At 40.4% G+C, this 15,922-nt stretch overlaps 2 protein-coding genes across 3 annotated transcripts; both read right to left on the reverse strand.

Moving 5' to 3' along the window:
* Positions 1 to 10,482: 10,482 nt before the first annotated feature.
* LOC117535798 lies at positions 10,483 to 12,311 on the reverse strand. 2 transcript variants are annotated; one of them, XM_034200359.1, is made up of 5 exons: positions 12,189 to 12,311; positions 11,797 to 12,111; positions 11,620 to 11,710; positions 10,840 to 10,912; positions 10,483 to 10,735 (listed from the first exon to the last, which is right to left on the reverse strand). In XM_034200359.1, exons 1-5 carry the CDS (start codon positions 12,259 to 12,261, stop codon positions 10,628 to 10,630), a joined length of 660 nt encoding a protein of 219 aa, XP_034056250.1. In that variant the 5' UTR covers positions 12,262 to 12,311; the 3' UTR covers positions 10,483 to 10,627. The 2 variants fall into 2 exon arrangements, with proteins under 2 accessions (XP_034056250.1, XP_034056249.1); XM_034200358.1 differs by having other exon boundaries at positions 10,840 to 10,918.
* A 436-nt stretch (positions 12,312 to 12,747) lies between these two features.
* Positions 12,748 to 15,464, reverse strand: LOC117535800. Its single transcript, XM_034200360.1, has 5 exons — positions 15,396 to 15,464; positions 15,004 to 15,318; positions 14,827 to 14,917; positions 13,240 to 13,309; positions 12,748 to 13,135 (listed from the first exon to the last, which is right to left on the reverse strand). Exons 1-5 carry the CDS (start codon positions 15,454 to 15,456, stop codon positions 13,058 to 13,060), a joined length of 615 nt encoding a protein of 204 aa, XP_034056251.1. The 5' UTR covers positions 15,457 to 15,464; the 3' UTR covers positions 12,748 to 13,057.
* Positions 15,465 to 15,922: the final 458 nt, after the last annotated feature.

Genomic DNA, 15,922 nt, shown 5'->3' on the forward strand with positions numbered 1-15,922 from the left:
AGGTTCAAGGTTATTTGTTTTAAATGTGTCTTGGAGATAAGGACCAGCTGCACACAATAAAATACAGTATAACACAAAACCAATAAGACACACGCCACGGTGACACATGGCACACCAACAATCAATCATCGTCCAGCCTCAGCTTTGGTATTATTTCACAACCATGTTATGGGTTTATTAGACTGAGCAAACATAAACATATGTGGGGAACATAGTGCTGCGTCTCATGGAACATGAAGATTTAATAAATACATAGTAGGTGGCGATATATGCTCCTAGTGGTAGCGATTCGCCATTAAACAAAGAAGAAGAAGAAACATCAGGGGGAAAGAGAGGGAGACACACAAGCACCCACTACGGCACGCAGGGTCGGCGTCATGGGGGGTCATTCGCGGGCCATGCCCCCCCAAATTAGTCACTGTGCCCCCCCAACGCAGGGTGGGCAAGCCTTATTGCCACTTTGCCGTTTTTTTTAAAATCATATAAGTTAAAACATTTCCACTAAAAGTTTTTTGTGTGAAATACATCAGAAATGAAGAATACAAATATTAAACAGAAACACAGCCTGAGCTGTGCTCACTGCTGCTCTCTGATTGGTGTGTTGCTTGACCTTGACCCCCGACCTTTGTTTTGTTATCATTACGTGGCTGTGTTTTTAGATGAGAGCCCAGTGGCGATCTGTCCATCTGTTATACTGATTATACAGTAAAGGCATCGAACATAATATGATATACAGTACAGTACAAGTACATGGGTCTCTGTGTTTCATTCAAGCTCGGCTCTCTGTGTGTGGCACGAGCGCATTTTGTCAGTGCGCGAGCGGTAACGTGGAATGTTGTTGTTAGCATCTGGTTAGCTAGCTATGCTAACGGAATAAAGAGCTGTTTCTACACCAAGGTGGAGGAGAGTCCTCTCCTGTCAGACTGAGAGGATCTTATAACGTCAGCTCAGTGAGGTAAGGACTCTCTCAGTGTTTAGATCGTTAACTTTAGTGTAGGTTAACTTATCTCAGTGGGTCTCAAACGGTTTGGTGACCATTTATGTAAACAAGTATTTGCGAGGAATAGGCTACCTTTATATGATCATTATAGTTATTAAAGAATAAGAGAATAAATGAAAAACTGGTATGAAATACTATAGGACAGTAACACAAGAATACAGTTTAAAAGGGAAGTGATTTGTAAAATATCCATAAAGAAAAAGTAAATCTGTGTACAGTTCTGTTTCATATGGATGTTGAGAGATGTATCCATAGATCTCTTCATGTTGCTCTCAAAGTGCACCAGATTGATGCATTTAACTTCAATATTTAAAAAAAAATAGGTCATAGGTGCGCTATAAAATAGCACTACACCCCTGCAATGTGTGTGAAAGACAATAGACTTTACAGCATGTCTTTTTAAATTGAAGTTGCGTTGGTGTTTGTGTGTTGGTTGTTGACGGCAGTGTGTGTCCCCCCTTGGTAAATGATTGCCCCCCCATTTGATTTGTTCTAGAGCCGACCCTGACGGCACGTAACACATGTCGTTACGTTCCCTCTTGGCGAGGGGTACAAAGGGAAACGACACGACCAGAGTAGAATTGGTATGTGTTACCAGCGGTTTATTTGTAACTGCAAGTAAGTAAAATGATATGCACAAAACAGCTTGGCCCAACAACGGGTCAAACTGTTACTGTCCTGTCACAGGAAACAAAACTGCACACTGCCAAAACTGCATCCCTCTCCTCTGTCATCATCCTGTTGGACCTGTCTGCTGCATTCGACACGGTGAATCATCAGATCCTCCTTCGCACTCTCCAAAAACATGGAGTTTCAGGCTCTGCTCTTTCCCTCCTCACCTCATACCTGAAAGACCGTACCTACAGGGTGACTTGGAGAGGGTCTGAGTCCGACCCTTGTCAATTAACTATAGGGGTCCCTCAGGGCTCTGTTCTTGGTCCCCTCCTCTTCTCCCTGTACACAAACTCGCTCGGATCAGTCATTAGCCCGCATGGTTTTTCTTACCACTGCTACGCTGACGACACCCAATTAATTCTGTCCTTTCCCCGCTCAGAGACCCAGGTCGTTGCACGCATCTCTGCTTGTCTAGCTGACATCTCTCAGTGGATGTCTGCTCACCACCTCAAGCTCAACCTTGACAAGACTGAGCTGCTCTACCTCTCGGGAAAAGATTGTCCCACTCTTGACCTAACAATCAATATCGGCACCTCAGTTGTTTCCCCGACTCAGACTGCAAGGAATCTGGGTGTGACCCTAGATAACAACCTGTCCTTCACTGCAAACATCACTGCTACAACCCGTTGCTGCAGATACACGCTTTACAACATCAGGAAGATACGTCCCCAGCTGACACAGAAAGCGACTCAGGTTCTGGTCCAGGCTCTCGTCATCTCACGCCTAGACTACTGCAACTCCCTCCTGGCTGGTCTACCTGCATGTGCCATCCGACCTCTGCAGCTCATCCAGAATGCAGCGGCTCGTCTGGTCTTCAACCTTCCTAAATTTTCCCACACCACTCCGCTCCTCCGCTCCCTTCACTGGCTTCCGGTAACTGCTAGAATCCACTTCAAGACACTGGTACTTGCTTACCATGCTGCGAATGGATCTGGCCCTTCCTACATCCAGGACATGGTTAAACCGTACACCCCAGCGCGTGCACTACGCTCCTGCATCAGCCAAACGACTCGCTGCGCCCTCGCTGCGAGGGGGACCCAAGTTCCCATCGGCAAAAACACGTGGGTTTGCTGTCCTGGCTCCAAGATGGTGGAATGAGCTCCCCATTGACATCAGGACGGCAGATAGCGTGCACATCTTCCGGCGCAAACTGAAAACTCATCTCTTTCGACTCCACTTCGAGCGTTAGAACTATTAACGAAGCACTTTTATACTAATAAAGGACTGGCTTACCTAAAGCCAGTTGAGTAGCACTTGAAATGTTTGGCTCTATGAAACCTGATGTACTTATATGATTCTGTTTTCTTCAAGGTTGTGTCTTCCTGGTCGAATGTACTTATTGTAAGTCGCTTTGGACAAAAGCGTCAGCTAAATGCAATGTAATGTAATGTAAAAAACCGTCCCTTCTTAGGGCGAGTTCCCACTGCCTCCTCCTCTCTTCGGTTTTGGGAAACCTTAAAAACATGAGAAAGGTAGCCAGATATATAAATTATTGTCAACATTTTCCTCCCTTCTTTCCTTTAACATTAAGGGTAAGGTCAAAAATACACACCGAAATTATCATATTTTTGGTATGTATGCATGTATGTATAGCCTACTTTAAGAATAAGAAAACCACACTAAGAGTAATAAAAAAGGTGTCCAAAAGAAACATTAAATAATTGTGTAAAGAAATGGTAACAACATATTCTAAAGAGGCTGGGTCAACAACAATCTTGCAATACTATGATGTGATCAATAATAGTTTAAAACAAACTACGTATAACTACAACATTATAACTGAGTGAATGTAAAACTCAAGGAGTTTAAAAATAAAATACTTTTGAAATCTCATATGGGCCTTCAGTTTTTAGATAAGAATAAATACAAAACTGTTAATCATCGAAGACCTATTTCACTTCAGAGTGAAAGCAGGACACCCCAACTAGTCACTCAGAGAAAATCAGATTTTTTTTTCAAAATAAATAGTTTCAAAATAAAAGACCATTGAAATCTCTATTATATGAGCTGTCATCCCACACAGAAGGCCTTCGTAAGGCCTCTCGAGTCTCCTCTCGACTCCCCTCTCAAGTTCCTTCTCAAGTCCCCTCTCGAGTCTCCTCTCGAGTCCCCTCTCGAGTCTCCTCTCGAGTCCCCTCTCAAGTTCCTTCTCAAGTTCCTTCTCAAGTCCCCTCTCGAGTCTCCTCTCGAGTCCCCTCTCAATTTCCTTCTCAGGTCCTCTCTCGAGTCTCTTCTCGAGTCCCCTCTCGAGTCCCCTCTCGAGTCTCCTCTTGAGTTCACTCTCAAGTCACCTCTCAAGTTCCCTCTCGAGTTCCCTCTCGAGTCTCCTCTCAAGTCACCTCTCAAGTTCCCTCTCGAGTCCCCTTTCAAGTCATCTCTCGAGTCCCCTCTCAAGTCCTCTCTCGAGTCCTCTCTCGAGTCTCCTGGGGTTCCCAGCAAAACCCTGGATAGGCTCCAATACGTCCAGAACTCTGCCGCCAGGCTTCTCACCCACACCAAGCCACGGCACCATATCACCCCCACCCTCATCCACCTACATTGGCTGCCGGTAAAGTGCCGGATTCAATACAAAATACTCATCCTCACATACAAGTCCCTCCATTCCCTCGCCCCCCAGTACTTATCGGACCTCCTCCATCCCTACACCCCTTCTCGGAGTCTGCGGTCCACAGACATGGGCCTGCTCTCCATCCCCCGCTCTCGCCTCCGAACTGTTGGTGACAGGGCATTCAGTGTTGCGGCCCCCACCCTCTGGAATGCACTTCCTGCCGAGATCCGTAATGCTGCCTCCCTGGACATCTTCAAATCATCACTTAAAACACACCTGTTCACCCTGGCCTTCGGGCGCTAGCCCTTTTCTGGTCCCCCGGCTTCCTTTATTTATTTATTTGGTTTGCCCGTTGATTGTCTGTTTGTTTTGTTTGTCCACCATGTACAGCGACCTTGGGTCCCTTGAAAGGCGCTATATAAATATCATTTATTATTATTATTATTATTATTATTATTATTACTACGTCGTCCTCCGGAGCTATCCCGTCGCCGCCTTCTTGCCCGACCTTGTGCCCGGCCTCCTGAGTTCCCCAGCCGTGGCCTTCGCCCTCGAGCCCGGCCTCCTGACTGCCCGAGACCCCCACCATGAACTCTGCCTTTCCCCCGGGCCGTTCGCCCAAGAACCCCACCATGAATGAACTCTGCCTTGCCCCCGTGCCGTCCGCCCGAGACCACCTCCTGTTCCTCTGCCTTGCCTCTGGGCTGTCGACTCAGACCCGTCCTCCGGACCCCCTCCACCCACCCTTTTCGAAGTATTGGACTTTGTTTGTGTATTATTGGGGGGGGGGTTCTGTCACGATCTTGGTGTTATGTCACGGTTTTAGTTTTGTGTGTCTGGTAATGGGTTTTGTTTTGCTGTTCTTTTCTCCCTGTCTCTTGTTTTCCTTCCTGTGTTTTTCATTGTGTTCACCTGTTGCCCTTGTGTTTCTACCTCCCCTGCCCAGCTGTTTCTCGTCCCGTGATTACCCCTCTCTGTATTTAGTCTTGTCTTTCCCTGTGTTCCCCTGTCGGTTCATTGTTTGTTTTTCCTGTCTCCCCTCATGTTGGCCAAGATCGTTTTTTGGTATGTTATCTTCTTCGTGTTACCTATGTATATCCTTGCGATGTTTTTTGCTGATCGGCTTTTTAAATAAAGCTCGCTTTTGTTTATAGATCTTTACCTTTTTGTAGTCTGCATTTTGGGTCCTATCTTTTCCACGATTCTTTTCAGTGATCTTAACAGCTGTCTCCTGAGTTGTCTACAATAAAGCAAGATACACATACAAAAGGACAACACTATAGTTATCATGAGGTTGTTAACATCGCAATTTATCAGTGGATGTTTGCTGGAACTACTTGCCAAATGAAGAATGACGGACACACAGCGTTAACGGACACACAGCGTTGAGACCGGTCAGGTAGAGACCGGTCTCCAGTCAGCACCGCTGCAGACTCGCTGTTTGAGGGCTTGATAGCCCACTCCCCCTCCACACCGCTCCACACTCGTTGGTTTGGAACAGCACTTAATGTGGCGGACCCTCCGTGTGTAGGGGTAGGGCACATGTGTCAAACTCAAGGCCCGGGGGCCAAATCAGGCCCTTGGTGGATTTAATTTCAGCCCGCAGGATAATTTCTAATTACTGTTAGATCTGGCCCGCCGGTATATTGCACGCACACCTTCACTCAATCCTGAGGGTTTCCTCAGCTCAGAGCCTGACCCCAAACATTGATGAACTTGCACCCAAGATGAGCCAAGTATCTGGCTTGAACAAGCATCACAGTGCAGCACACTGAGTTTACATGGATGTTTCCTTCTGCACTTTTTTTCTTGCGACAACAGGGCATGTTTGGTTTTTTCTTTGAGGGAAATTGTTTTTTTGAAGCTGTTGTTGGCCTGTGGAAAAAGGTAATCATAAGAAATGACTCTTGAAAAGCTGCAGATAGAGCCATAAGAAAGAGAGAGAGATAGAGACAGAGAGAGAGAGACAAACAGACAGACCCCTTTCACACCAAGGCTTTTCCCGTTCTAGCTCTGTGAGCCAAAAATGGCTTACCAAGTTATTCATTTTCTCTATAATGTTGCATTACAGTGACTGTGTGAAACATTTAACCTTTGTCACCATCTGCTGGTCATGAAACGCTCACATGTTCATAGCACAAAATAAATCAGCAGAAATGAACAAATTAAATATAACAATAGTGCACGTTAGCATAACATTACCATTTGAAACAGAAACACATATTTGACCTTTATTGCTAATGTCTTTGAGGTGATGATTGGCACAACTGCTGTACATTTTGTTCGAAATGTTTGACTATTGTTTTTGCCAATGCATCCTTGAATTAAATATGATATTTTGAAAATGCATTTTGAGCTTCCCCTCTAGTTTCACACAAAATCACCACTGTCAAAATCTGTGATCCTGTGTGATAACCATGGTGGCACCAAGTTTGTTAACAGCTTTCCAAACATGTTCATGTACAAGTCATACATCAGAGATACAGAAATCATAAAAACAAGATGGTTTGAGACAAAAGTAACATATTTACATGTAGATGTTTTTAATGATAGTAATAAAATAAAAATATTGTAACCAATGCATGGTCTAATACCCAATGGTAAGCTAACATGAGGTTTCTGATTCAAATCAAATGAAATCAAAAGATTTATTATATTAACACACACAAGTAATCATATATCTCCCTATTTTAGAAAACCATATGTAATCATTTTTTGTATTGCACACTAGTGATGGACCTACCGTTGGAGTGGTCCAGACCATAAGAGGAAGAAAATACAGCAAACTTCAAATGCTGGCATTTTATTTAAAATCTTCAATATTATTTGACATGGCATCACATCCACAGCAAGGCATGCTGCCCTGCCTGGCACAAAGAGCAGCTTTGTATAACCACCACCATAAGGTGCAACCAAAACAGTGGTGCTATTAACCTATTTCTAATTATTACATTAAAACAAAGCAACCAAACAGAAATCTAACTCATGTTACAGATATTCAACATCCCACATTCTTTGTCACGTTGTCCTGTTTCTTTGAGTAATGACAAAGTTATGCTGACCTCTCCTCCCAACTGGACACAGAACTGGACAAGACTCAGGATGTTGCTCTCCTGGTTTGAGGTGTTAGTCCAGCTTTTCCTGCAGAGATAAAAACACTTTCCAGTTTGAGTTCAGACACTTTGTTATACGAAGAGTAGCCATTCTGACTGGTATTTGCTTCAAAGGCCAATCCAGCTGCTCGGACCTATAGAACATAGCCATGATTTAAAGGGATCTCTTGGTTAAAATCTGTTTTATATGGCTAAACTATTTATATTTTACTGTCCAGGATGCAGGAATTTTGTGGGTATGTATGTGATCAGATTAGAAGAATGAAGGTTCTTACAGTTAATTGCCTAGATAATTAACTGTCCAATATTTTGTAAATGTTCTTTATTCAAGTTTAGGGTTTATTTAACACTTGATGTACCTGCAACTGCACAGGTTCTCAATGTGTGGGTTTTATAAAACTGCAAACTCAAGCAGATAGAATGTCTTTATTAAAAAATAAAACCACCAAATATGTAAGGATCTTGTTCAAACAACACACTTTACACGTTATAAAAAAAACGAAGCAAATCTTTTTTGAAACGGGGGCAACACTTTACGGTTTGCATTGCAGACATTTTGAGTTGTCAGAGCACGAGAAGCACAGTTTGAAAAACACGATGGTTGCTTTTTATTTAGGTGAGCCAGCTCCTGAGCTCTGCATGTGTGTGACTTGAGGAATATAGCCATCATTAACATTAGTTACACCTTTACTTTTCCTGCTTTGAGAAGTCAAAATGTTTGCCAAGAAAAGAGTTTGTGCAGTAATCGTCCGACATCATCAACAGTTTAAATTATGCAATGGCATTTGACTGGAATGAGTATTAATAACATTTTATTAAATCGAGAACATTTACGGTACATTGTAACTAGAGCACTGGTCTACAAAAGGTGGAGGAAGTCATCGTCAGCAGAGATGAAGAAAAGGCACATTACTTAGAACATACATACATGTAGCTCTTGTAATGACAATAGGCTACACACAGGACTAAACAAAACACTATTACTCACCTGAAGAGGCAGACAGCTGAAGTGAAAACACATAGCAGCAATCCAATTACAGCTGAGAGTGTGTATAGAAAAAACCACGATGGATCGACTTCTGCACAAAATCAGATGTGAATTAATTTCAGTAACATACGGCATGTCTAGTGTATAAATGATTAGCCCTACTTTGTGCTCAACATACCTTCAGGTTCCCAGGACACCGTTAAATTCCACACAATAGTTCCTGGACCTCTTGGATAAGTTACATTACATCTATAGAGTCCTGCATCGTCATGGTGAACATTATAAATATTCAGCTTTGAAGGTAAGGTTATGTCTATCAGTGTGTGAGAGGTGACATTTGAAAAAGTCTGATTATCTGTGAATAAATATGCAAAAAGAAAACTGCCTTTGCTCCAGTTGATTTGCGCTGCATTTGTTGTGGAAATGTTGCAAGTGAGGATGACGGAGTCTCCCCTGGACACCTCTATACTCCTGTGATTATATTGAGCAATCTCTGTAGAAGGCATTTAATAAATGAATATAAAAGATAAACGTGTAAGAAAAATCTACAGAAAAGCATGCATCACAAACACAAATGTCAACTCTACCTGTGAAGACTTGAGATAGAAGTTGAATGCAGAGCAGAGCTATTAGGTTTAGTTTGAACATGATGTTCATAAGATAAAGACGGACTGAAACTTACATGAGCTTTATGTGTATTTGTGAAGGAGGCGCACCAAAAGCCCCCAAAGCAAGTGGTTGGTTGCTACGTTACTTTTGCTTTGAAAGAGTTCACTGCTTTGATCAAATACATTTTATTATTATTAGAAGAACCACATCTGTTGCTTTAAATTGACAACATGGCTGTTCTGCAAAGATCTTCAACCATCACATAATCTCAGCCCTAATTCCCAGTCTTATTATGCTACTAACTAACTATACAAGTACTTCCCTCTGGCAGGAGGTTCAGTTCTCCTCATTGTGAATTAAATAGATTTAAAAACAATGTATCCCTGTGTCAATACAAATGTTAAATAGTGACAGATAAGCGATGGACAATGATCCTTGTTTTTTTTTCAAGAAATGTTAAGTGGGGAGGGGGGTACTTTCTCACTTTTATTATTATTTTTGTTGATGTTTTCCAATTTCAACACCTTAATACATTTTCTATGTTGAAGGTTTTCTTTTGATGGATACAGTGTGGGTGAAAAAGCCCAAGACAAATGTCCCAAGAGTTCATCTTGACTTTGATATTTCTTAGATTGCACAAAACCCAAAGAGGCTACTGTAACATGTGACACTCTGTATTACAACATACGGTGCATCTACATAGAATTGCACAAAAATACCAGATGATCATCAATGAAGAATTAAGGAAAGGCAAATCAAAATGGAGCGTTCTCGTTCGTACTCTTCATGTTTTCAACACAAGGATCTCCAGAAGTGTTGATGTGCTGAATCGTGTATTCCTTGTAAACAACTTTTTTAAATGATGTTTTTTACTGTAGCGATTACCATCATAGGGTCACACATACAAAAAGAATGCTTAGTCATGACAACAATGCTTTTGCCGATAACACTTTAAGTTCAGTGATAGATTGTAGCTGATTGCATCAACTGTCAAATAGTTCTATAGTTATCTGAAGAGTGATGAAGTGGACTTTACTTGATCCATGTAGTGTGAGTTTAGTGTGTCTCTGGTAAACAGTGATTACCTGATGCTGTTTAGCTGCTGCTTTTTTGATAAAACGGATGGATTTTGACAATGTTGTTCAAATGACATTGACGTCTGTTTGTATTTCTACCGAAACGAGAAATGTGTGTGATTTGATCTCCCGTTTATATCTATAACTAATTTAATATAAGTTTATCTGAGATACAGAAGTTATAATAACGAGATAGTTTAAGACACATTTAATATATTTTGATGCATTTCTTTTTAATGAGAGAAATAAAACAAAAATGTTCTAACCAATGCATGGTCAGTAAGCTAACATGAGGTTTCTGATTCAAATAAAAATAAAATCAAAACATGAGCTTTTTTTCTCTTAACAAACACATGTATTTATCTTTTCTCCCTATTTTAGAAAGCTATATGCTATAATTGTTATTTTGCACACTAGTGTTGGACCTACTGTTAGGCCATAAGAGGCAGACAATACAGCTAACATCAAAAGTGGGCATTGTATTTAAAATATTCAATATTTATTTGACATGGCATCACATCCACAGCAAGGCATGCTGCCCTGCCTGGCACACAGAGCAACTTTGTATAGCCACCACCCTAAGGTGCTTTGTGTTTCGTTTTCACGTTGTCCCGTTTCTTATTCAGCTTTAAACTGAATCTGAAGCTCCTGCACAGACTCCCTCTGCTTGTGATTCGCCCTGTAGACTGCACAGCTGTGGAGTGGAGGAGGAGACACCTGCAGGGACTGAAAGTGAATACACTAAATAAACTCAGATATCAAAAGAGCCAATAAGCATAAACATTGTTTCAATAACGTTATTGTTTGAGTAATGACAAAGTTATGCTGACCTCTCCTCCCAACTGGACACAGAACTGGACAAGACTCAGGATGTTGCTCTCCTGGTTTGAGGAGTTAGTCCAGCTTTTCCTGCAGAGATAAAAAAAACACTTTCCAGTTTGAGTTCAGACACTTTGTTATACGAAGAGTAGCCATTCTGACTGGTATTTGCTTCAAAGGCCAATCCAGCTGCTCGGACCTATAGCCATGATTTAGGGATCTCTTGGTTAAAATCTGTTTTATATGGCTAAACTATTTATATTTTACAGTCCAGGATGCAGGACTTTTGTGGGTATGTATGTGATCAGATTAGAAGAATTAAGGTTATTACAGTTAATTGGCTAGATAATGGACTGTCCAATATTTTGTAAATGTTCGTTTGTAAAGAACACACGTTGTAAAAAAATCGAAGCAAATGTTTTTTGAAATGTGGGCAACACTTGACGGTTTGCATTGCAGACATTTTGAGTCGTCAGAGCACGAGAAGCACAGTTTTTTCCTGCTTTGAGAAGTCAAAATGTTTGCCAAGAAAATAGTTGGTGCAGTAATCGATCGACATCATCAACAGATCAAATTATGCAATGGCATTTGACTGGAATGAGTATTAATAATATTTTATTAAATCGAGAACATTTACGGTACATTGTAACTAGAGCACTGGTCTACAAAAGGTGGAGGAAGTCATCGTCAGCAGAGATGAAGAGAAGGCACATTACTTAGAACATACATACATGTAGCTCTTGTAATGACAATAGGCTACACACAGGACTAAACAAAAAACTATTACTCACCTGTAGAGGCAGACAGCTGAAGTGAAAACACATAGAAGCAATCCAATTACAGCTGAGAGTGTGTATAGATAAAACCATGATGGATCGACTCCTGCACAAATCAGATGTGAATTAATTTCAGTAACATACGGCATGTCTAGTGTATAAATGATTAGCCCTACTTTGTGCTCAACATACCTTCAGGTTCCCAGGACACCGTTAAATTCCACACAATAATTCCTTGACCTCTTGGGTTACTTATATTACATTTATAGAGTCCTGCATCGTCATGCTGAACATTATATATATTCAGCTTTGAGGGTAAGGTTATGTCTATCAGTGTGTGAGAGGTGAAATTTGAAAAAGTCTGATTATCTGCGAATGAATATGCAAAAAGAAAACTGTCTTTGCTCCAGTTGATTTGCATTGCATTTGTTGTGGAAATGTTGCAAGTGAGGATGACGGAGTCTCCCCTGGACACCTCTTTACTCCTGTGATCCTCTCGAGCAATCTCTAATATTGAAGGAAATATTCAATCATTAGTATATCTACAGAAAAGCATGCATCACAAACACAAATGTCCACTCTGCCTGCATAGATGACTTGGGATAGAAGTTGAATGCAGAGCAGAGCTGTTAGGTTTAGTCTGAACATGATGTCCATCAGATACAGACAGACTGAAACTGCAACAGGAGCTTTACATGTATTTATGAAGGAGGCGCAATAAAAGCCCACAAAGGAAGTGGTTGCTTGCTATTTGGTAGCTCAAAACTTAAATTAATTCACATGACTAAAATTAGATATGCTTTTCCCCATACGAGTAAACAACTCTTGCTTTGAAAGAGTTCACTGCTTTGATCAAAAGACATTTAGATATTATTATAAGAACCACATGTTGCTTTAAATTGACAAAATGGCCGTACTGCAGAGATCTTCAACCATCACATAATCCCTACCGTAATACCCTTGATTTATCATGTTACTAAACATAAAGCGTCCGATTAGTAAAATAGCCGAGAAACACACTCACAGATGTCTTAAACTGAAATAAATAATTAATACAAATAAAACTCTACCTAATGGTAGTGACTGAAATGAAATTGAACACCTCCCCTGTAATCCCTCTACAAAACACAAGGAGGCACACAAAACTGTTGAGTAACTTTATTGGCCAACATCATCAGCAGCTTTGATTGGCTCAGAGTTCAGGACAGATGAGGACAAACAATCAACAAAAACATCAATAATAAACCATATTTATAAGAAGATGTAAAAAATACAAAGAATACCATAAATATAAAATAAACATTTAAAACATGTCCTTAAAGTGACAGCACTGGTTGTAATGAAATGTTAGATAAGCCAAAGGCATCAGTGACCAGTCGCCCCTCCTTCTGATTGGCTTCCATTACAGCTCCTGGTTTGTCCGTGTCTCTTCATTTAAAATGGCTTCAGCTCATTAGAGATCATAGATGTAATTGACCCTCTCCATGTACTGACTCCTGCGATTTATATTTGTCCTACTGCCTGTGACACCCTGTTCGAGGTAGGCCAACCAAAAGAGGTAGAAATGAAAGGTTAACGTTTTCTCACAGGAAGAAATGAAAACAAAGTACATTTTAGAGTCAAAGTCTTTCTGACCTCTTCTTCCAACTGAATATCCATCTGCCCCTCGACTGAAATCTGGTTTGGCGTCCTGGCTCTGTGTTTTCTGCAGAGAAAAAAGTTTGAGGAAAAAGTACAAAAGTATTATCAGCAAAATGTACTTAAAGTAACAATACTTATTCTTGACAATTAGCCCCTGTGAGTTATAAATATATTATACACAGTATCCCCCTTGATATCTTCTAAACTCAGAGTACTGCGTTCTGGCAGGAGGTTCAGGGCCCCTCGTTGTAAATGAAATAGATTTTAAAATGATGTTTCCCTGTGTCAATACCTTTTTTTAAAGTACAAGTAGTGACAGATAAGCGATGGACACTTTTTTATTTTTTTTAAGGTATTTTGAGTTGGGAGGGGGGTGCTTTCTCTTTCTTTTATTGTTATCGGTGATGTTGGCCAATTTCAACACCTTAATATATTTTGTATGTATATATGTGGAAGGTTTTATTTTGATGGCTACAGTTTCAGTGAAAAAGCAAAATGACACAATAGACAATAGAGTTAATCTTGACTTTGACATTATTAGATTGCACAAAACCCAAAGAAGCTACTGTTACACATGACACTGTGTATTACAACATACTGTGCATCTAAAGAGAAGTGCACAAAAATACCAGATGATCTTCAATGAAGAATTAAGGAAAGGCAAATCAAAATGGAGCGTTCTCGTTACTCTTCATGTTTTCAACACAAGGATCTCCAGAAGTGTTGATGTGCTGACTCAAAACGTACAAATGTTTTTTATGTAGCGATTACAATTATAGGGTCCCATGTACAAAAATATGCTTACTCTTGCTTACTAAGGGAAAACTTAAAGTTAATTGATACTGTAGTTTGTAGTAGCCGATTGCATCAACTGTCAAATAGTTCTATAGTTATCTGAACAGTGGTAAAGTGGACTTAACTTGATCCATGTCGTGTGAGTTTAGTCTGTCTCTGGTAAACAATGATTACCTGATGCTGTTTATTTATTCTAGTTGACTTACAAAGCACCTCTACAGAGGTTACACATAATTGGTCAATGCATACAGGAGCATTTTGGGGTTCAGTATCTTGCCCATGGACATTGACATGTTGACTGCAGGGACTGGGGATCAAACCACTGGCCCTTCAAGTGGAATAACATTATATTCCCCCTGAGCCACAGCCATACTGTTTCTAATTAAAATATGTTGTTAAGCTTCCACTCAAACCCTTAGAGCAAATCTACCTAGAGTTGCTGGTTGGACCATGGGGTGAGATGTTATGTTAACTGCGGTATCAAATGTCAAGAAATAACTGATGCCATGAGCGGCCCAAATGAAAATCCATTTACCTTTGCTTTATTTTTGGATGGAGCTTAGATTGCTGATAATACAAGATACAATCAAAGACTGACTGAAAACACAGGGGTGTGAAAAATGATGATTTATCTCTATTTTAGGATAATTTACATTTGACTACAAATGCAGTAAATGAACTCCATACTAAATCCAACCTAATTTAAAATGTAATTCATTATAACAAATATATACTTAAATCATACAACATACTTCGTAAACCCGAAAGCCCAAAGGTAAGACTCACCTGTAGAGGCAGACAGCTGAGGTGAAAACACATAGAAGCAATCCAATTACAGCTGAGAGTGTGTATAGATAAGACCATGATGGATCGACTCCTGCACAAATCAGATGTGAATTAATTTCAGTAACATACGGCATGTCTAGTGTATAAATGATTAGCCCTACTTTGTGCTCAACATACCTTCAGGTTCCCAGGACACCGTTAAATTCCACACAATAGTTTCTGGACCTCTTGGGTAAGTTACATTACATTTATAGAGTCCTGCATCGTCACGCTGAACATTATATATATTCAGCTTTGAGGGTAAGGTTATGTCTATCAGTGTGTGAGAGGTGAAATTTGAAAAAGTCTGATTATCTGCGAATGAATATGCAAAAAGAAAACTGTCTTTGCTCCAGTTGATTTGCGTTGCATTTGTTGTGGAAATGTTGCAAGTGAGGATGACGGAGTCTCCCCTGGACACCTCTATACTCCTGTGATCCTCTCGAGCAATCTCTAATATTGAAGGAAATATTAAATCATTAGTATATCTACAGAAAAGCATGCATCACAAACACAAATGTCCACTCTACCTGCGAAGACTTGGCCCATAAAATACAGTTGAATGGAGAGCAGAGCTGCTCGGTTGAACATGATGTCCATCGGATACAGACAGACTGAAACTTCAACATCATTTCAGAGATGTCTTTGTGGAGGAGGCGCAGAGAAAAGGAAGTGGTTAGTTGCTAGTTAGTTTGTTTATTTGACTGCTCAAAATGTGTCCATACTTTTGCTGTACATTAAATAAAGTAATATAGGAATCATACAATTTATGTGTACAATATTGAGAATTGAAACTTGCATCAGGTTGAATATAAACTATAAATTCTAATTTTCACATTACTCATTTGTGTTATTAACTCAAGTATAACTGCAGGAAAACCATTTTGTTTTTGGTTGAGTGGTTGAGTTACATGGTCCTGCTCCTTATTGTAACCATCATAACCATATGTAGATGACTACTCTCTGATGTTGCTCAGTGGGATTTAAAAAACAACAAATAGTGTGCTGCTGTATCAGAGGTGTGAAAACCACACTTCTTAAACCTTCATTCACAGAC

The sequence above is a fragment of the Gymnodraco acuticeps genome, unplaced genomic scaffold (genome assembly GCF_902827175.1).
Source record: "Gymnodraco acuticeps unplaced genomic scaffold, fGymAcu1.1, whole genome shotgun sequence".
Classification (NCBI taxonomy): Eukaryota; Metazoa; Chordata; class Actinopteri; order Perciformes; family Bathydraconidae; genus Gymnodraco; species Gymnodraco acuticeps.

What these genes read in the sequence shown, in the direction of transcription:
- LOC117535798 (XM_034200358.1), bottom strand. Translation starts at nt 12,261, where the DNA reads ATGGACATCATGTTCAGACTAAACCTAACAGCTCTGCTCTGCATTCAA. An exon ending in ATCCCAAGTCATCTATGCAG is followed by an intron (nt 12,112 to 12,188) that starts GCAGAGTGGACA and finishes CTTCAATATTAG; the next exon opens with AGATTGCTCGAGAGGATCAC. An exon ending in GGTGTCCTGGGAACCTGAAG is followed by an intron (nt 11,711 to 11,796) that starts GTATGTTGAGCA and finishes TGATTTGTGCAG; the next exon opens with GAGTCGATCCATCATGGTTT.
- LOC117535800 (XM_034200360.1), bottom strand. Translation starts at nt 15,456, where the DNA reads ATGTTCAACCGAGCAGCTCTGCTCTCCATTCAACTGTATTTTATGGGC. An exon ending in TATGGGCCAAGTCTTCGCAG is followed by an intron (nt 15,319 to 15,395) that starts GTAGAGTGGACA and finishes CTTCAATATTAG; the next exon opens with AGATTGCTCGAGAGGATCAC. An exon ending in TCAGCTGTCTGCCTCTACAG is followed by an intron (nt 13,310 to 14,826) that starts GTGAGTCTTACC and finishes TTTTCTCTGCAG; the next exon opens with AAAACACAGAGCCAGGACGC.